At 49.7% G+C, this 21,917-nt stretch overlaps 1 protein-coding gene across 18 annotated transcripts in view; it reads right to left on the reverse strand.

Annotated features, from left to right (window-relative positions):
• Window positions 1–21,917, reverse strand: part of AGAP1 (ArfGAP with GTPase domain, ankyrin repeat and PH domain 1) — a 546,313-nt gene that overhangs the window by 184,844 nt on the left and 339,552 nt on the right. For all 18 annotated transcript variants that reach the window (XM_019445480.2, XM_019445481.2, XM_019445482.2 and 15 more), the window contains one exon: window positions 19,306–19,410. In XM_019445480.2, the coding sequence (XP_019301025.2) occupies window positions 19,306–19,410 (105 nt within the window). The remainder of the gene's footprint in view (window positions 1–19,305; window positions 19,411–21,917) is intronic.

Below are 21,917 nucleotides of genomic sequence, written 5' to 3' on the forward strand. Positions count from 1 at the left end.
CATCCCAACAAGACTGAAGACTCCACGTGGGAGTCAAGACGCTTGGGCAACACCCCAAAATATAATCAACCGTGAAAGAGCTGTGGTTTTGGAAGGATATGGACCAAAGACAGAAAGACGGTGGTTACGAAGGCAGAGTGAAGGAGCAAACAGACCCAGACAGGAAGGAATACGGGAAGACTCATGACTGAGCTCAAGGTTTTGGGGATGTGAACAAAAAGCACCAAGGAAGCCATCCTTGCTTAGTGGAGGGCAAAGTGTCAAGGTCATTAAAGAAAAAACAAAGGTCGTTCTTAGACATCTTTAACATACTTCCATTAATATCCAACGAAAATGGGCAAACCCAAGCTTCAGAACCAAAGTCAAGGCTTGTACAGAACGACCTCATTCTCCCACACTTGCTCTTTCAAAAATATCAACTTGCTATAACTTTCTTCTTTAATGCCAATTCTTAACAAATTAAAATACAATAACAGGAGTGTAATTGAGCATTTATTGCTTATGGGCTCTAAAATGAGGCTAATCAGATAGTGACTAAGCCTCAGCATGGGCTCTTTTAATAGGCATGTTTTAACATACAATAACCAGGATATTTTATTTAAAATTATTATAGAAATGTACCAAGAGTCTGCTCTTTGGATGTGAACGCGGCAAGGGAACACATTTATCTTTGGCTCAGCATGGGCCAGGGAATCTGTTTCCTCGCTTGAGTTAGGCGTCGAAACTTCAGAGGAACTAGATCTAAAAAAAAAAACCCCAGAATATGAACTTGGCAATTCTTGCGTTGCAAGCACTGTGGTTTTTTTTTTTGTTTTTTTTTTTTTACAGACCTTACAAGATGCATTTCCTAATCCACGAAAAGCCCTTGGAGGTGGCGCTTCAGAAACAGTGGAAGGCAAGGAGGCCTGAGTATGTGGCTTCTGGGTTCCCCCAAGAGAAACGATGCTGAGTTTCCCGTGTTTGAAAGAATCCATCCCTTTTCATGTCTCCCCAGCTTGGCAGTTGAGGAATTAAAGCCAGAACCAGTATACAACGTGGCCGCCTCAGAAGCGGGACATGCGGCCCTTCGGGGCCCGAGGGAGGGACCTCGCCGGGTAAAATAAAGACGGCAGGCTTGATTTTGATATGCAAATGCTTCAGATACTACCCTTCCTGTGCTCCTCGTAGAAAATGCTGATCGATGATAAAAGGGGGAAAAAACCCTTTAACGAGGCATGAGGGTAATTCAAAGCCAAGTACTTTTAAACAGCACGTAACAAGTCCCCGGGGCCCACTCAAGAGCCAGGCCCCTCTGAGGCGCCATCTCCCGCCCCACAACAGCTTGAAAAAGTAGTAATTGCCAACCTATTTGCATTTTTCTTCTCAAGTTGTCCGCGCTCTTGTCGCGCGGATTCTTTTTTCCAAGCAGGCGCGGGAGCAGAGGGACCCGTTCCTGAACGTGTCGATAGCCTTGGTGACTGTGCACCGGGTCCCCCCGCAACCCGGCTCCCACACCTTTGCCAACCCTTGTTTTTTACCTCTCGCTCCTAATTATGTTGCATCTATTGCCGTACACTTAATTAGCTGCATTAATGTGATTTCTTTTCACATAGTCAAGCAATTAAGAGCTATGATTGAGTTTCATTCAATTAGCCTCAACAAACATGCTAATTGATGTCCCAGATGCAAATGAGGTGCAATGAGAGAAACCTGCGAGCGACTGGGAGCCGTGTCAGGCCCACAGCTTTCAGCCTGCTGACGGAAGCACAGCTTAACACGGCTCCCACCTTCTGGGGGGCCGCCTTCAGGGAGGGCTGCGGAGTCATTAGCGCCGCCGTGCCTCCCATCGCTCCCGGTACGCAGGATTCATTTGATCTGCCGCCATACGATCCTGTCCTAAAAGCTCACAGCTACCCGTTACCAGGACCTGGAGGTCATCGGCTCGGTGACGCTGTGCTCCTGCAAGGAGAGTAAACCCTCACCCAAACGCCACGAGAGGCTGCTAGAATGACACAGGGGTTCTCCCCAAAACTGCACGGGGGGGGGGGGGGGAGAAGAAGGTGCGTCTTGTCTTGGTGACCTCAGAGCCCTCTGCGTGCACGACGGCCCCACGGTTCTCAGCAAATGGTGAGTTCATCTTAGTCAGCTCTGGGGCATCTGGCACTCGAAGTTAAGCTCAAAATACAGCAATCCATCAAGAGTCCCTAAAAATACCCTTACTGTATTGATTCTCCCTGCCTCCCATCCCGACGTCACCTTTGGCTGTCTGCTGAAAGATGGGTTTGCCCTATGTGTTCACGGGGGTACCGAAAGCAGTTAACAAGATCTGAAAGCTAACCCAAGATGCAGAAACGGTATGATTGGCATCCCAGAATGAGAGCATCTGAATAAAAACCCATGGCTTTGAAACCGTACTCTCCTTGCAGAGATGATGCAATCGATGCCACTCTGCTTTTACACGCTGGGTTGTTTTTTGTTTTTAAAGCATGGAGACTCATCATTTCCATAATTAAGTGATGCAAAAAGAATCACAGAGATTTCTGTTCCAATTAGGTTTTCCCAGTAAGTTCTGGTTTCTGAGTACACATAAATGCTCAGAGATTTCATATTTTATGTTAACATGTAATACTTTCTCTAGGGTAGATAATTGTTAGGACAGACTGATGACGGGCCACGGCCATTGGATCGGATTTTTCCTCTCTGGATAAGCTAGCTTGTTAGTCCCCAAAGCATGGTCCCTGATACGCGATCAAGGGGTTCACAGGTTCAGTACTGTTTTCAAAACATTCCAAGGCACTTTTTGCCTCTTTCACTGTGTTGAAATTTGCTTTAATGGTGGATAGAACTGCTGGCCCCAGAGCACAAACCAAGGCAGTGGCACCAAATTGTATTAGTCCCTGTTGCTGTTATACGATTCATTGCCATGCTCTCTAAATAAAAACAAAAAAAAAGTTGCACTTAAGAATGCTCTCAATCAACCAACCAACCCCCAAAAAACAAGAAGCAAAAAAACCAAACCAACCAAAAAGCTACAGATTCATCAATATTTCAACCGTGAGCACATACATGTCTTTTTAATTTTCTGCGTAAGGGACACGGAAAGTACATATGAGTGTCTGTGCCACACACACACGCTGGACAGCGTCCTGCAGAAATGCACTTCTGCAATTGCTTGGAGTTGCAAGCTGAACTAGCCACTTTTTTGGCTGGGACACACTTTTACTTGCAAGAATGACCATGTCAGACACGAACTAGGCTTATTCGGTCTTGGGTCTTTGGCAGGTATTTTCTTGAAAATGAACAAAGTGAGCACTGCAAGAAAAATAGCACACAGTGTCCGCATCCAGCGTAGAAAGTATAATTTGAGCTTCCAGTGAGCATGAGAACCTTGGAGACTTGTATCTCTCACCGTGTGCCTGACACTTTCCAAATACTTAAGGCCTTTGCTGATAAGATGGGCAGTGATATAAATGAATGCAGCTTCTGGATATCATCTGTTGAAAAGTGTCACCATTTGGAAAGCTGCATACCTCAGTTAAACAATATTTTTGAAATGACGCATGCACGGTGACACATGTGAGGCTGAACGAATTTTAAGGGAGCAGAGAGGGAAGATTTAGTGGTAACTGTTCAAGATTCTGTGCTGCGTTCCTGTGTTTTGACAAACTGTCACGTGTTGCGTTTTGGTGCAACCAAACAGAATACCCACAATGATCAGAAATGTCTACTGGAATACTCTTCCCTTTTCCAGCGAAATGTCTGTACCAGGTGAGGGTCCTTACGCACCAAAATGACATAACATAGCGAACTGATGGCAGATGACAGTATGACAACCCAGCTCTCTCTTATTAAGCCAGACATCAATGAGTTTCGGGAACAAGAAAACAATCTTCTCTCGTCAAGATTTTCTTTCATTTTGGAAAAGGCGTTTTTCATAAAAATGTGATTTATGTAATCATATTACAAAAGGGCGATTTATTATTATTTTTTTAAATGTTCCTTTATTTTTGAGAGAGAGAGGCAGAGAGACAGGGAGACCGAGAACCCCAAGCAGGCTCTGCCTGCCAGTGCAGAGCCCATTGTGGGGCTTGAACTCAAGAACCACGAGATCATGGCCTGAGCTGAAATCAAGAGCCAGATGCTTAACTGACTGAGCCACCCAGGCGCTCCAGGTGGTTTATGATTTTAAATGAGTTATGTGAATATTTACAAATTTCCTTAGTTTTGAATTGTAATGTGCTAAGTATCAATTAGATACAACCTACAGAAACAAAAGCACTTTTGGATTCCTCAGTTATTTTTTAAGAAGGCAAAGGGGTCCTGAAGCCACAAGGCTCAAGAACCACTCGTCCAGTTCAATGTTTGCAAAATGGCCAACGGCTACGCACACGTGACTTTATGCGCACAGCATACAGGGGGAAAGAGCCGGATCTACGCAGAGATATTAGAGATGTTCCTCAGATTGTTTGTCTTTTCCTGGAGGAAAGGATTGACTCATTCTCCTGATTTTCACTGCACTTCATGAATGTCCAGGTTCAAAGAGGAACTGTAGTTTGTATAAGTTCTATTTTTAAAAATCCTTACTTCTGCGCTCAAAAAAAAAAGTATGTAAGAGAGCCCATTGTTAGATGCACTGCTATTCCCAACTCCATTTAATACTCTTTTCAAAGGAAACTAATCTATAAAGACACACATAATACCGTCCATTCAAAGAGACTAAGCAAATGTTCAAGTCCAACATTTCTGAATAATAAACAATAGCCTCATCTATAGTCATGGGCACAGAGGAAACCGACACCCTAAAAATACTATGGAAATATCGTAAAACTATGAGAAATCTTCTGGCCGTGTCCTTTCAGATCACATAACTCAAAGAAGACAATTTCTCCTTCTCTCCAAAGGACCAGTCACAATAGCGAGGTAGGAGGCAGCTTCAAAGCGAAACACCCTATGAGCAATGATTTTTGTTTCCCCAGACAGCCAACAGAATTGCAGGGTTTCGCTTTTGGAACTGCCTTTGTGAAGACCACTCGACCAAAGCTTGTGAGCGCACGTCAACGTGACGTGTGGCCACCACAGGAAGAAGGTACCTGGCGAAGTGGATGTCTACTGGTGACGGAGACGAAAGCCCACGGTTATGACATCCAATTCTCTAGTTAATAAAGGCTTTACAGGGCCAGGGAGTCACATAAGACCGGGTAGGAAGGAAGGCTGGTGAGGCATCATGGGGGATCAGGGCCAGGTAGTGACATAAGACTGGGTAGAAGGGCAGGCTGGTGAAGCATCACGGGGCATCGGTGGCGGTGCACTTTAGGCACCATGGACAGCTCCAAGCAGGCCACCTCTCCAGTCTGGTGGCCAGCCTCCAACACGCGTGGGCTAAAGTCCAACGTTAGCCCAGGGGGGTGGGTTATTATAATAGAAATCAAAACAGCAGAAAACTCTAAATTGAATAATGAATATACCTTTTGCTCCCTGATTGTATCTGTCTTGATTGACCTAGTCGATTGAGCTTTCCACTGCAAGAAAGATTTTCCTCATTTTAGGTTAAATTGAATATTACCCAGTTGTAACCCATGCGTGCTCAAACCCAGCCCGTACAAAATGAAGGTGTCGGTATGGAAATGGCTTCCTGTCTTCCCAGTCACTGTAGGCCTCTTCGAAAGGCAAGCATGAGTGAAATTTCATGACGATGAACTCGAAGGAGCTAGCGCCTTTCCTTGGCTATATGAGTACTTTAATAATTAATCATGGCTTGAAACAACTGGACCGGCAGTTAGATCTGGGAAGTTTAGAATGAGATAGGAATGCTCGTCATAACGGTATCAGATCTGAAGCTCTTGAAGATTCCAGATTTCTCACGATGAATTTGCCAGAATACTCAGCTCTTAAAGAAGCAGATTTTTAAGGACATGGTCTGTCCTCGGGGGGGGGGGGGGGGGCACTAATGATCGCTATGCTTTTTCTTCTACCAATTGACCCAAAGTAGGACAGAAATCTCCCATATCCGTTGTTGCCCACCACAAAATTTAAGGACTTTTTTTTTTTTTTTTTTTTTTTTAAATTTATTCACACTTAAGAGACAGAGCAAGCAGGGGAGGGGCACAGAGAGAGGAAGACACAGAATCCGAAGCAGGCTCCAGGCTCTGAGCCGTCAGCACAGAACCCGACGTGGGGCTCGAACCCATGAACCGTTGAGATCATGACCTGAGCCGAAGTCGGACGCTTAACCGACTGAGCCACCCAGGCGCCCCAGGACTTCTTCTAGTTCTGAAACATTCACCACACCCGTACGGAAGGCTCATCGCTTCTTTCCTCCTGATGCCTTGCTTTAACAGGAGTTCATCCATTTCCCTGATGTTACTGCTGCCATGGTGGTTTACAGTGATTCGAGCAGATTCATCTCCAATGAGGAGCAGTCAGTTCATTGACTCTTGAGACATTCTGATTTCCTAAACTAAACACGTCTGCCGAGGACAAAGTCAGCCTCCTTCTGGCCAGAGGATGGCCTTGGGGACCAAGCCCAGGATCCAACCTTGGAGTTGTGTCCTCAGACCTGCTACTTAATCATGCTTGGTCCCCATTTCCACATCTTTAAAAATAGGGGGATGAACAGTTCTTACCTCATGTGCGAGGATCACCTGAGATAATGTGCGAAGTGTCTGCGAGAGGGTCAAAGCCCTCAGCGAATGACGGCTCTGCCTACTGTGTCCAGTAAAAATTCTGGAATCTTTGCCCTCTGATTTTATGTGGGCATTTCCGGAGTTAAACGTGTTGTTCCAGGGGCGCCTGGGTGGCTCAGTCGGTTGAGCGTCCGACTATGGCTCAGGTCATGATCTCACGGTTTGCGGGTCTGAGCCCCACGTCGGGCTCTGTGCTGACAGCTCAGAGCCTGGAGCCTGTTCCGGATTCTGTCTCCCTTTCTCTCTGCCCCTCTCCCCTGCTCACACTCTGTCTCTCTCTCTCAAAAAATAAACATTAAAAAAAATTTTTTTTTAAAAAGGTGTTTTTCCCACTTGGGGTAGCAATTCTGACATAAAAAGTCATTGGGGGGGACCCTCAAAGTGACTTTTCACTTCCCAGCATAGGAAAAAAAATAATTGGCCTCTGCAAACGCAAGACAGTTTCTACTTTCTCTTCTTTTTCTCCCCACCCTTCTTCCTTCCTTCTTTTTCTCTCCCCTTTTCTTTCCTTCTTTCTTTTTTTTTTTTTTTTTTTTTTTTGTGGTGGGGGAGGCTTGTATACGGTAGTCAGACATTTTTATTGCAAAATGCCGTCTGGAAAAGATGCAAAACAAAATTGCCTAAAATGCAAGGGAGAAAAATCCGGGGGAAAACAAAAGGCCCCCTTCCCCTTGCTTATTGAGTTCAAAGGCATAACATGCAGCGCCCTGCAGCAAATGGGAAGCTACACTAATTTTAAAGCCATAAAACGCTATCAAGTGCCCTGCGGGGCAGGACTACAGTGAAGCTAGTGGCACCTAAATAAGATGTGGTTCATTTACTCCGCAGCTTAGCCTAATGTAATCATCAGCGGATTTTAGCCTAGAGTTGTAACAGGCAAACAGCCGACGCCGAGGAGGTAGCACTCCCAGCCATTGAGGGGGCCGCGGCTAGATTGCTGTTGATTAGAAAATTTTTCAGTTTTGACAAGCGCTTAATGAACATAAATCGCACCTTGATTGGTTTCCATTTGGGGCCACAGGCACACCTGAGAAGCGGCGGGCCTCCACCTCCACCCCTCTCCTCCTTGCAAGACCTTAGCGACAAGCCAGCAATTGGGTTACGAGCCGCAGAAGAAAATATTTATAAGATGTAATAATGGGATTCCGTTTCTTAGTAGAAGTGAAAGATTTCCTCGCTACCCCCCACGTCCGTCCTCTCCCGCAGAGTCCGCGGCTGTGACTTACTGTCAGTTGAAGAAAACCAATGGTTTTGATTTATTTACCTTTTCGCGAGAATTCTGGCTATGGTTAAGAGTACTAAAAAGACCAAAGATGGAAAACAAAATGACACAGATTGGGCTCAAAGGATGAAATATCATGCTGTGTATGATAGGACAATGTCCCATCGACTCTACTAGAAGCTTTCAAGACTCCAATCCACAGGCTACATTTAAATCTGTGTATTTACAGAAACACACATATACTTTTTTTTTTTTTTTTTTTAGAAAAGAAGGCAGAAGGATTTTTCAATGTTGAAAAAAATAGGTTAGGTAGGATCTAGGATATTGGGTGGTTTAATTTTTCTAGAGAAAGAGGACTTTTTTTTTTTGTCTGGTCACGTCCTACACGCTGTGTGATCAACACGAGGAACCTGTTCCATGGCGAGCATGCATTTTGGCCATTTTATTTGGAAATCTAAACACTTTGCAAACCCTCAGGGCTCTACAAAATAAATAAGAAATTACTTAGGCAGAAATAAGACTTTGATAAAGAATCTAACTTTTTTGTTTATATGCAAAAGGTAGGAGTGTATCAGTAGTCATTTTTTAAAAAATAAATTTGTTGTTTAAAATAATTTTTTAAGGTTTATTTACCTCTGAGAGACAGAGAGAGACAGTGTGAGCCGGGAGGGCCAGAGAGAGAGGGGAGACACAGAATCCAAAGCAGGCTCCAGGCTCTGAGCTGTCAGCACAGAACCTGGCACGGGGCTCAAACTCATGAACTGTGGGATCATGACCTGAGCCGAAGTCGGACGCTTAACCATCTGAGCCATCCAGGCACCCCTGCAGTCGTTCTTTTTAACAAAAGTTGTCGATATTCCCTGAAAATACTTAGAATACCTTGGCAGTATCATTGCACGTGTTTGAAAGCACTGCCATCTGGGAAAAACGGTTCATCACCCCATCTGAAACTGATGGGTGAATGCCAGGGACAGTTCCCAGGTCATTGGAGGCACAGAGGGGACCGCCTCCCCAATGCTCAGAAGGCTCCTGACAAACCCATATGACTAGGGCCGGGCCGCTGCTTTCATACCCCAGGGACCCCTCCCCAGTTCACTCTGTTCAGGACCGCACCCAGCATATTCCACCGCAGGCCCTGGAGAAGGCTGGACATCTACGAAATTCAGTCATCCTCTATAGTGTTTGCGTGTTGTGGTTCAGACAACGAAACCTCAAGAGGCATTTGCACACCCACGTGCACAGCAGCACTATTCACAACGGCCCGGAGGAGGGAGACATCCAAACATCCCTCCACAGATGAACGGATAAAACGAAATGTTCTCTACACACAGAAGAGAATATTATTCAGCCTTAGGAAGGAGCGAAGCCCTAGCCCCTGCTACCATGTGCATGAACTTCAAGGATTTTGTGCTAATGAAAATCGTCAGTCACAGAACGACAAATACTGTGCGATTCCACTCACGGGAGGTAATCAAAGAGTAGAACGAATTCACAGAGACAGACAGCAAACGGGGGTGCAGGGAGAGAAACGGGGATTTGGCGTGAAAAGCACAGGGGTTCAGGTGCTTCAAGATGAAGAGGTTCTGGAGACTGGCTGCACAAGGAGGATGCACCGAACGCTGAACTACACGCTGGAAAACGGCGAAGATGGTAAATTTTATGTGAGGTGTATTTTACAATTAAAAAACAAGACAACAAAACCTTAAGCTCTTCTCCCACCGTGGGGACCTTTTCTTCTATTTGCAGCAGGTGGGGGCTGGATACGGCTGTGCCTTATTTCTGTGGCTTGAAAGCATCAGGAGGCGGCTTCCTCTGCTTCTGATTCCAGGAACCACAGGCCTGCAGGTGTGAGGACAGCCCACGCGTGTGGCCACTCGTGCCTTCTTCTTCGTTCGACAAGACGGCGCCGATGTGCAGGAGATGCAGGCAACAGGACCCCAGGGGTCTCTGCTCCAAGAGGCTCCCAGTCTTGTGGGAGAATCAGGCAGCGACATAAGCCAAGAGAACAGAGAAACGACGGAACGCAGCAAGGGGAGGGCACACACAGCAAGTGCACCCCAACACGCCCGGTGGAGGGAACTCCGGAGAAGTGACATTCAAGTCTGGACCGATGAGCAGAGTTTGTCTGGCAAAGGGGAGGGACAGGAACGAGCATTTCTGGAGCAAGCGGCTGTATTTGTTAGGGTCGGGAGGCCAGAGAACACGGCAGGGGGGACCAGGCGAGGCCTGGGGAGGTCTCAATAAGGGGTGAGGCCTCCATCCTAAGCAGAGTGGGGATCTTCTCCACCATGGAAACATTTAACAGAATCAAGTAGAGGGAAGGAAGTAACAATATGATGAAAAGCACAAGGTGATGTGGAAAAAATCACAGGGAGAACTGCCCTTCCCTGCATAGCAGACAGTGGCTGAATTCTGGAAACCCTGGTGGGCAGGACACCACGCTGGCCAAATGGAGCAGACACGCAGGTCTGAAAGTCTGGGAGACGTGGGGTTTCGGAAACCACCTGTCGGTGGGACTGCAGGCAGAGGTCCTCCCAGATGAGTTCCCAGGGAGCAGTGAAGGCAGAGATCCATGTGATGGTGGAGTAACCAGAGTCCTGGACCTCAAATGAGGGGCTCGGGGGTTCCAAAAGAGGGCCCCCAAGTCCTGGTGCTCCTCGGGGCTACATCCAGGCCATCGCGGTGTGGAAATCACAAGTGCAGGTTCCTACCTGTGCATCAGAAGGAATCAGCACAGGAAACTGAAGGAACCCCTCAAGAAGGAAGGAAATCAAGGAAGGAAGGAAGGAAGGAAATCAAGGAAAGAAGGAATTTTAAGATGAATGGAGGTAACGGTGTTCTGAAGGCCAGAGACCCACCATATCATGACTTCTTTCTCTACGTAAAACAAATTCAAACGAAGTTCTGTGGGTACAAGTATGGCCTATGTTCTTAGGTGACTATGTGTGGTGGGTTTTTTAATGTTTACTTTTGAGAGAGCGCGAGAGAGAAAGAGAGAGAGAAAGAGAGAATCCCAAGCAGGCTCTGCATTGTCAGCACAGAGCCCTACGCAGGGCTCAAACCCACAAACCGTGAAATCATGACCTGAGCCTAAGTTGGACGCTCAACTGACTGAGCCACCCGGGCGCCCCCGCAGATGTATGCTCTTAATTTACTTTCCTGTCAACTGTCTGTCCTAAGCTGCCTGAAAGCCTTTCTTGGAAAGAGGCAAAGCATTAAGTGCGATTTGAAGCAAACAAAACCTACACATGGAGCTCCTCGAGGTGACTTTCCCACCTCGGGCTTGGAGGGCCGGGTCTGCCGGTGAAACCACTCACATAGGACAACCCGACAGCGGTTATTCCCGGGGGAGGCAGAGAACGCTCCCAACTTCTACCTTAACCTCAACAAAGCTGCACCGTATCCCCCTGGGGGGTATCCCTTTACCCTCATCACAACAAACTTGGGGTTTTTCTGCTTCCCCAGGGCTGACTCCAGCCACTCTAGAAACTTCCACCCAGTTTACAAACCCATCCCCATTTGCTGGCGGTCAGACCAGAACAGAAAGGCTCACCTGCAGCCAGAGCTCCAGATCGCTGCTCCTCAGTAACTACCTATTTTCCTAATCCACTTTAAAATGGCTTGTTTGGGGCGGGGGGGGGGGGGGTTCCAGCACTGGTTAAAGATTTCATGGTGGCTTTTGTATATAATACCACGAGTGTGCGTCCCCCTCCCCCCACCTGCCGTAAGCTAATCTACACCCAGGGAGGTACAGCTGTGCAACACGGTTCATCTTCTCCGCCCCAGTCTCGCTGTGATTTTCAAAGTAGAGCCAGGATCATCACCCGTGAGGCTCTCAGCCCAGGCCGTAGAGGAGCAAAGACATCGCAGGGGTCACGTGCCCACACTAGCCCTGGGCCGACAGTGGGGAGCAGGGCACAGTCCCTGCCTTCAATTAGACCAGGCTAGACAGGGGCAGTACAGATGCCGGAAGACACCAGAACAGCTGGTCTGCCAGGCAATCAGGGAGGACTTCTTGTGGAGGAAGGGCATGAAGGTCCCCCCCGACCCCGCGGGATGGACAGCACACTGGAAACAGAAGAAGCCAGGCTGGAAGAGAACACGCAGACCGGAAGACAGCTTGTGGCACTGCGGCTTATAAAGGGGAAGCAAGACCAAATAGCTGTTCATCACAGAAGGAATCACGCTTCGTGGAGTAGCGTGTCACAGACGGGGCGCGTCTGACGCTGCTGTTCTCGGTAAAGAACGGGGGACACTGGCCTCAAGATTATCAGTCATTCTATCGCTCAAGACGTTGCGCATCTAGAAATCTGGGCTTTGGACTGATCTGCCTCATCATCTAGACTCAGGCTAGTCTGACTTCTGCAATGTTTTGGGGAAACCAATGAAGAGTTTCTCTTGACCGTGACTCAGCGTTCACGGCCTTGGGAAATCTGAGGTCCACTTGAGCAGTGTGCAAAGCTAGCTGAAGGGGCTGATCACGGATTCGTAGCGATTCCTCAGTCCTCCAGGAAAATGTCCTTATTCGATGTGAAGGTTGTGTGTATTTTAAATGGTGATCACCAGCAGTGGGTATAGGCAAGAGCTGCTGTTCTCACAACGTAAATATCTTCCTTTTTCTCTCGTGTTATTTCTTTTGAGATAAATACCCACTTAGGAAATCACCCTGGATCTTTTCGTCTCTTTTGCATCCGTCAAGAGGTGGATTTTCCACCTGATCAGAACCTGAAAATGTGCAGAAATCAGCATCCTGATGATAACTCAAGAGTCCAAGTCTGACTCTCCCCAACACGGAAAAAACAAACAAACGTCAACAGCATTCAGAATCAGAGGTGTTGTGCAGCGGGAGGGCCTAAGCCGCTCAGGGGGCAGTGTTGCCGTGAGAAGGGCAAGTCGAGTTCTGTGCGTCAGGGAGAGCGGACAGAAACACGGCTGCTTCCAACTCGGGCCCCGTGCAGAGTGGGAAAGGAATCCCAGGAGAAGGTTTTCCAAAGTGTGAGCAATCTGAGCCCATGTCAGCCAGGCGGGCTCCTCCAGCCACCCCGGGCCCTCAGAGGAAGCCGGGGCAGCCTTCCCGGGCGGGGCCCCGTGAAGTCCTCGGCCTGACCGTGTGGCCACGAGCTCACTCTTCGGAATCCCGGCGCGCGCACCTCTGTCAGCCGTGCCCTCGACGGCTGCTCTCTCGACACGGAAGATGAATAGGCAGCGATGCTGAGATGTGGAGCCCCGAGGTCTGAGTTCTATCTCATTATCCCCTCCGTTTTTCTATCAAGGTGCTCCCTGAGGCTCCTATTTAAGTCCACACAACAGGCCGTCCTTCGCCCAGCCTGACCGTGATACGGCCAAGTGTCACACACCAGACACACGCACCCTATCTCCCCCGAGAAAGTTAGGCAGGGAGGGCTTTTTAAAGGTTCGGAGGTGTACCAGTTTTCAGAGACCTGAAAACACCGACCACCGAGCAGCGTGAGAAGCCTGCCCCCGCACAGTTTAATCTTACGAGTTCGGGGCTGTCTGTAGAGTGCCCGGTGGAGGTGGAGGGGGAGCTAAGCTGGTCAGTTCCAGAGGGAGGGTGGCCACTAGTCCCAGGGGGCCTGGACCTCCGCCAGGTCTCAGCAGGGACAGTCCTGCGGCCTGGGCTAAGCTGTGCGGCTGATCACCCCGCGGGAGCATCCACAAACCCAGAGAAGCGTCATGATTTTGGTTGAGCCTTCCGCCTGTTATCTACACCGAGCTGTAGGTTTAATTTAATGACAGGCAGCATCTTGAGAAGGATGAATCAAGTGAACTGGGTCTTCCTGGGCCCCGGGCTTCACACCTGCCCACGTGACTCCCTGATCTCACTCAGCAGCTCGGACCTCGGGAGTCCAGCTGACTCCATCGGCCTCAGTTTGCTGAGTTTGGCCGGGGGGAGTGGGGGGGTGTACCTCTGGAATCGGAAGTGACCTTGGAAGACACTGTCACCCAACTTTCCACCCAGGGGATTCTTCTTCCAGATTTCCGGGGTGGACACCGGCCGGCCGGGTCCTCGATGTCCACGGTAACAGGCACGGCCCGGAAGGAATGCCGAACAACACGGATGTGGGCTCAGAAGGTCCGGGGGCAGGTTCCAACCTGTGCAGAGGCGGGTGGCCCAGGCCCACCGTCGAGCAGCTGTGGCCACGCTCAGGCGTCGAGCCGTCGCTCCGCACCTGTGGCCGTCCCCACGCTGGCCAGAGCGCCTCTTCGGCCAGCCGGCCCCCGTCACGGCACCTGCAACGGCTGAGGGCAGCCGGTGCGGGAACCACCCGTCCTGAGGAACAGCCGAGACTCACGGTCACTCCCGTCGCCTGTGCCGCACCTCCCACGGCTCCCCGTGACGCGGGCGGTGTAGGGACCCATGGGCGGGAGGCAGTCCAGCTGACGGCTCCTGAGCCTCTGGGGACGAGCCCGAACAGGAGAGGAGGTGTGGCAGCGGGTGAGGTGGGTCCACACTTCACGGAGCGCAGAGCGAGCAAGTCCGGGGCCTGGAGATACTGCTGCGGTCGACTTCCGGGACACTTTCTCAGTCTGGGTTGGGTCAGTCCTTTCCCTGTTTGCGCCTGATCTCCAGAGCGACCGTCACCTCCTACGGTCTGGCCACGCACACGCAACTCCACCCTCTGCTTCTGGACAAGAGGGTCTCTTATTTAAGGTTTCCAAGGGCAGGAAACAGGGCCGGGGCGAGAGGCTTCCTCTCAATGACTCCCACCTCCAGCACAGAGAAAGCCCACGCCATAGGAATGATGGAGGGAGGCCATGCTGTGTGTCAGGGCACTGGGGCTGAGCCTGGGGCTCAGGACGGACAGACCCTTCTAGGGATGATGCCACAACCCTGGGAAGAATGAAGGCCTGGAAGAAGAGCTGACTGGGAAAAGGATGGGAGGGAAGGAAGAGGAATGTGAAGCCTTGAGACCGGTGGGAAATGACACCCTGGGGGCCCCACCCCACAGAGGTCCCTGCTTAATGTCCTTGTGCCTGTAGAACCTGCCCGAGCACCGAGATCGGCAGGCAGTCCTCAGAGACCGGCTTCCAGGAGCTTCCCCAGTAGCTGACCCGTTCCAGGCACACGGCGAGCCCGTCGGCCTCACGCCAACCCCACCGAGGGCTGCGGGGCCAGGGGCCCCCAACTCATGACCCGCAGCCTGTGTCCTAAGCCACGGTTTCAAAAAGCTCGTCTTTCCACCGGGATCCCGTAAGCTCGGCCCACAGCCGGGGACCACGCACTGACGATGTGTTCTGTTGAGGGGCTGCCTTCATTTTCCACCACACCAGCGTGCACAGGACCCCTCCTTGGGGCTCAAACTCGGGGTTCGTGTCTGAAGGATGATCTTCTACGTAAACACTTCCACGGACAGCGGTGTCATAAGCAAATGGCATCGGCGTCTTTAAGGATTATAACTCACTTCTTCTGGCAGATCTTTTTTTTTTTTTTTGAGAGAGGGCGAGAGAGAGAATGAGCAGGGGAGGGGCAGAGAGAAGAGGGAGACACAGAGTCCAGAGCAGTCTCCAGGCTCCGAGCTGTCAGCGCAGAGCCCGACGTGGGGCCCGAATTCGCGAACCGCGAGATCACGACCTGGGCGGAGGTCAAGAGTCAGACGCTCAACCAACTGAGCCCCGCAGGGGCTCACAATCTGAACTTCTAATGAAATGATTAGGGCCCTCACCATGCTGACCTACTTCCCTTTGAACTCGATTCAGTCCCTTACTCTGCTCCAATCTTCTCTGGGTGCAAGACCCCCATCCGGCTCCCTGGGTTTACCACCATCACCAAGTTGAAGGCGGCTGCTGCTGGAGTCCGGGTCCAGCCTGAGGGGAGCGTGAGCAGCAGACACGCGCACTGTAAGCACACGTCTGTGCCAGTGACGAGAGCCACAGGGCGACGCGTGGGTTGCGAAGGGGCCGCTGTGCGGCCCTGCCCGGTACCTGTCTGAATTCCCCATGTTTCGTGCATCCTCCAGCCCGGTGCTCTCAAACCCCCACAGCTCACCCCATTATGGAAGCATCACCTTATTAGAATCCCATGCGCAGAAAAACATGCCAGGTTCCTTTTTGGTAAATAAATTACCTAACCATCGAAAGTCAGGGGTACACGCCAGCAGCTGGCCCGGTGACTCCACTGCTGAGAAACACCGAATCTTTTAGAAAACTCTATCTAAATACACCAGACGGTTTAGCCGGGTTCTTTTCCTTTGCTCCCTGGAGAGACCCGGGCTGTAGGCTACGCTATTTCAGCTCAGTGCGGACGCCCTGCTGGGGACCAGTAATAGGGGTGATGGTCAACGGTAATGAAACCCGAAGCCACCGATCTGGGCAGATTTCTCCAATATTTCACCCACTTGCAGCAGAAGCATCCTTCGTGGGTTCCGGCCATAGTACAGCCCAGGGGCAACTGAGAACGCGGGTGTTACAGCGTGATCAGTTTAACGGATATCACTGCCTTCTAGCACCTTTTGACGTTTCCTACACGGAAATAACGGGGACGTTCTATAAGGTCTGCAATTTTAAGACTCGAATTTGCGACACATCCCGTGTGCTCCCCGATGTCTTACGAGAGAAAGTCTGGCCTCTGCCCGTGGGCGTTGCCTCGATGGGTCTTCCCGTCGTGAGCCCAAGAATGCCAGACTCACTCCGCCGTGAGGGATCTGCAGCTCGCTAGCAACTTGGAAGGGAACACCTACCCGGAACTCACTTCCTCTCCAAATTTCCAAAGCTGGGTGGTGACAAGATCAGAGGAGGGTTACAGCGAAGGCCGTGCCCTCTCTCCCTGCCCTAGTAATTCTTTTTTTTTTTTTTTTTTCCAACGTTTTTTTTATTTATTTTTGGGACAGAGAGAGACAGAGCATGAACGGGGGAGGGGCAGAGAGAGAGGGAGACACAGAATCGGAAACAGGCTCCAGGCTCCGAGCCATCAGCCCAGAGCCTGACGCGGGGCTCGAACTCACGGACCGCGAGATCGTGACCTGGCTGAAGTCGGATGCTTAACCGACTGCGCCATCCAGGCGCCCCCCTGCCCTAGTAATTCAAGTCCATCCCTAGGTGACCCTGCCCCCTTGGGGGGGGTGGGGCGGGGCGTGTGTATTTGCATCAATAATTTCAGTTCCCGGGAGACCGGCATTAATGGAATTGCACTTTAAAGTGATTGGCTCTCGCCTGCCATGTAATTATAAAACAAAGCCCTGCTGAGCTCCTCTTCTGTACTCCGACAACATCCGCGCATACACACGTATTGAAGAAAAAAAAGGAACTGGCAAACACGGAGGGGCACCACGAGAAGCAGCCCATGTGGGAATATTTTCAAAGACGGAATGGTGATGACATTTACGGAGAGGCTGGGATGGGCAGGGACACACCGTTGTGACACGTTTCCCCCTTGGCAAGGAGGAGCGAACGTCCCTCTGACCAAGCCTGAGCTTGGCTGGCGAGCGTAAGGTGGCCTGAAATGCTCATCGGTCAGACCCCACTTTTTACTGGTCGGTGAGTCCGCGGCAAGAAGGATGTTTGGATCACTCTTCTCTCTCTGACTAACATAAAGCAACTGGGGCAACAGTCGGACCCCCTGTGCTCCCTGGCAGGGTCTCCAGAAGAAGGGAGCCAGGTAGAGGGCAGCTCCCCAGCGGATGGGGCCGTGCTGGGGAGAGAGGGGCAGACCCAGCACTATCCTGGCGCTCCCATGCAGGCGGGCAGCGGGCTGCAGGCGACGCGGGAATGGTCACAGGCAGGCCTCCGGGGACTGGCACGAAGTCCCTCTGATTGGGAGGCCACCCGGAGAAGCAACCTGAATCTATTCCCAAATAAGCCAAAATAAGGCAAGCACAAGGGAATCCCCTCAGTACAATGAAGAATTTACAGCTCTGGAGTCTTTGGAATGGTTAAAGCATGGGAGGCGACCCCATCAACATCAGAAATAAGTCAGAGATGCCTAACGAAACACCCGTTTTTCAACACGCTCCTGAAAGGTAAAGGCAGAGCTGTAGGACACAAAGGAGAAGAAAGGAATTCACCCCAGGAAGCAAATTAAACAATAAGGATGCCACTCGTTACTTATCCTGGCGGAATATCATAGATACATTACTGTGAAGGTAAACATTCACCCGCGTGCAGGGTAAAAGCCCTCTGGTTTCCTGCCAGAGGAGAAAGACTGATAACTCTTTCCAGGAGTCTGGCAACATATGCCCAAAAGCCATGAGAGGGTGAGACTCTTCAACTAAGGAAGCCGATTGCTGGGCATCAGGGGGAACACAGGTAAAGGCAAAGAGATGTCAACAGAGGACACTGATTAGAGTTACTCAAAACATTCAAAGTAATTCAAAGTAAACATGTCCGTTTTGGAGTCACTGTTAGACCGATGAGGGCACATCCCCACGACGGATGTCACGTAACCGTCAACAATGGTGGCACACGAGTGTATTTGCTGACGTGGGGACGTGCACGTGATCTGTCATCATCTAGGAAGGTGGACCCCAGACAGCGAACACAGGGTGACTGCGTGGTTGTGGGAGGAAAAAGCACATACGCATAGAAATGGCGGGGAGTGTATACCCCAAATGCTAGCAGTCATGTTCCCCAGGTGGCCCTCTGGGAATGATTCTAAATCTTCTTCAATGCCCTTATGTCTAACTTCTGGTTCATAACTGTAATTTTTCAATGCAAAGCTTAACACAGTGATATAACCAAATGAGCTATATAGTCTAATCTCCACATTGACCTACCTCAAGACAGATAATCATGCAAGATTCATGGCATGTGTTGTTACAGAAATACCATTATCGCCCCATCTTCAGATTTTATCAAAGCTTTCTAAAGCCTTGCACTTTCCCCCCAAAGTGACATTGATTCTGCTTTTTAATCCATCTTCTAGAAATCGCCAACATAATGCACTTTACATGAACACATGTAGAAAGGGGGCTCTTACCTTACAATATGTGCTCTTGTCTGACAATAAAAACTGAGTCACGAACTGCGCTTAACTTACTGTTTTTCTCAGCTGCTCAGAGCCGATTCCTGGGTTCCAATGCAATCATTTCCTTTATTCTAGATTTGCAGATATAAGCTCTCTTGTCTCTTTTGCTACCTGCTCTTGTCTTTTTACCTCCATTTAAAATTTCACTTCACCTGTCCCTTTTATTGTAACGCCTCGCAGAATCAGAGAGCCAGAGATCGGCTGTTAGGAAGGGGAAGAGAGAGACATGTGGTCTGATGGAGAGAGCGAGGGGCATTTTATTTATCTCGTGATGGAGTAGGAGACCCAATACTACTTTAACTTCAAACGGGGGCCAGAGGCCTGACGCTGTGGGGACCCCCAGCCCCCAACACACACACACACACACACACACACGCGCGCGCGCCCAGCGTGTGAGCTGAGTTCTGGGCCTGCTGACCGAGCCAAGGGGCCATACTCACATGTAAACTTGGGTGATAGGTCAGCAAGCCGTTGTCACACAGGGTGACGTATTTCTTCTTCCACTCCTTGTTCAAAGATTTGCCGCTTCGCTTCAGCAGCATGCCCTGAAGCAAAAGGAGCCAAATATAAATTCATAAAGTCTTGTGTGAGTTTTCTTAAAAAGCAGACAGATAACGTTAAAAATCTGAAACATTCATTTCTCTTGTCATCTTAAAATGGAAACTTTACACTTATTTTTCACTTGGCAATTTGGCTTTTCTCCTCTCCTTTACGCACAACACATATGTTCAACCAGTTTGTGTGTGTGCGTGTAGAACTTCGCTTTGGGAATCTCATGAGTGCTGCAGAGGGGACCGTTTGTTCAACAAATACAATACCAACCGCCATGAAGCCACCGTGATGTTATGTGCCCCACACCCTTCCCATAACTAAGCACATTTGGAACTAAAGGTATGTTTTATTTATTTACTTATTTATTTATTCATTTATTTAAAAAATTTTTAAACGTTTTTATTTATTTTTGAGACAGAGACAGAGCACGAACGGGGAAGGGTCAGAGAGAGAGGGAGACAGAGAATCCGAAACAGGCTCCAGGCTCCAAGCTGTCAGCACAGAGCCCGATGCGGGGTTCGAACTCACGGACCGTGAGATCATGACCTGAGCCAAAGTTGGACGCTTAACCGACTGAGCCACTCAGGCGCCCCAAGGTATGTTTTAAAAAAGGAAACCTAAGTTCTTTTTTCTAAAAATAACACATTAACTGAATTCTGAAACTTATGATATTTACAAATAAGCACATTAAAAAAATTTTTTTTAATGTTTATTTATCAGAGAGAGAGAGAGAGAGAGAGACAGATCATAAGTGGAGGAGGGGCAGAGAGAGAGGGGGAGACACAGAATCCAAAGCGGGCTCCAGGCTGAGCTGTCAGCACAGAGCCCAACTCGGGGCCTCAACCCACAAACACAAGATCATGACCTGAGCCCAAGTCGGACATTTAACCCACTGAGCCACCCGGGCTCCCCCAAATAAGAACATTTTGTTTTATAGTTTTTCATTTCGGATTTCTAACTTAGTAAAAACAAAATTCCACTTGTAAATTTAGTGGCAGGATTTAATAGAACAATCGTGTATGATCAATCTGCCTTTAATGAAATCATGTTAGGGCTTCCCGAAAACCATTCGGAATTTGATGCCCTTGTGCTCTGAAGCATGTTTAACGAAGGCTCCCTGGACGACTGAAGGAGCTCCCTCCTGCTTGAACGCTCAGTTCCCCGCGAACCTCCCACATCTTCTCTTGGCCCCTCTGGGTTGAAAACCGGTGGCCAGCGCTGAGCTCGGCCTCGACTTTGCGCTTTCCCTCCCTGGTGGGGCTTCACGCCCTCCCGGGTCGGACTATCTCGACCCGAGCTTCTGCATTGGGACCGTTCGGCTGCTGACCTCGTGGAACAAGGAAGACTGGAGAGTCTCCCGGCTTGCTTTTCCTCCCCAAGTCCATTGTGGAACTCACAGGATGGAAACCACGACTGAGAAGGCCCAAGCATGGTGCGAGTTAATTCACCCGGACCAAGGCCCAAGGCCGGTTCTCGGTATGAAATGGAGTCTCCTAGAAGCAGACGCCCCTGAGTCTCCTAGGGAACTGGGGCCTGCTTCCTCTGACCTCCTAACTGACGCCGCTATCCCCCCAGAGCCACAGCGCAAGAAAAAATCCAAGAAAATATCACGTAAGCACTTTTAGGCGATAATTAGGTTCGAGCTCCAAATAATTCCCGATACTGTGACAATACTGCTTTGTCTCTGATGTTTCACCACCGTGAGTGATGGATGCTGAGCCAGCTGGGGAGTCCGGACACTGGTTAAACATCGTTTCTGGAGGAAAGTATTCTTAAGGTTGAAGAAACGCACAAGGGAACCTTGCTGGAAGGTCATTTCTTTGCAGGTTCTTCTTATTTGAAGAAAACACAAGGCAAAGCTCAACGTACCTTGATTTCTTAGACCCTACGAAAAACCAACCTAATCCAAATATGGCACGGGGATCAGCAAATAGAAGCCGGATGCTGGTGACAAACCAGGGCGATTCAGGTCCCACTGCACGGTGAGCACCAGGCAGAGGGCAAGTCACTATTGGTGATTCGATGGTCAACAAGCCATCACTTAAAATCATTAAATTTCCCTCTCCGGCGGATTTCTCAGATTTTTAAACTTAGCTCAACAGAACTTCACAGAGGCTCTCCTGTGGGCTCACATTTTCCCAACGCCCGTTTGAGATGTAATTCTAATACCAGGCACAGGGGTCACCTCGGTGTCACTGGTAGCTGAGAGCGGTTCTGGGCTTCAGCGAGCTCTGGCCCGCCCAGCGCAAAGACAGAGAGGCACCCCATCCCCGGGGCTCCGTGCACACGGACCCCACCGCTCCTGGCCAGCCTGTGGTATTTTTGTGAGCAGATCCTACACGCACGATTATCCTCTCCCCAATGAGGGCTGTCGGGACTTCCTCCTAAGGGGGTAAAGGGAAATAGTCCAAACCAGGAGGTGACGAGAAGAGATGACATCGTCGGGGAACTACCCCAGGTGGACTGATCTTGGGGCTGGGAAAGCTAGAAAACGCACGTC

The sequence above is a fragment of the Panthera pardus genome, unplaced genomic scaffold (assembly GCF_024362965.1).
Source record: "Panthera pardus isolate Hobbes unplaced genomic scaffold, ASM2436296v1 HiC_scaffold_10, whole genome shotgun sequence".
NCBI lineage: Eukaryota > Metazoa > Chordata > Mammalia > Carnivora > Felidae > Panthera > Panthera pardus.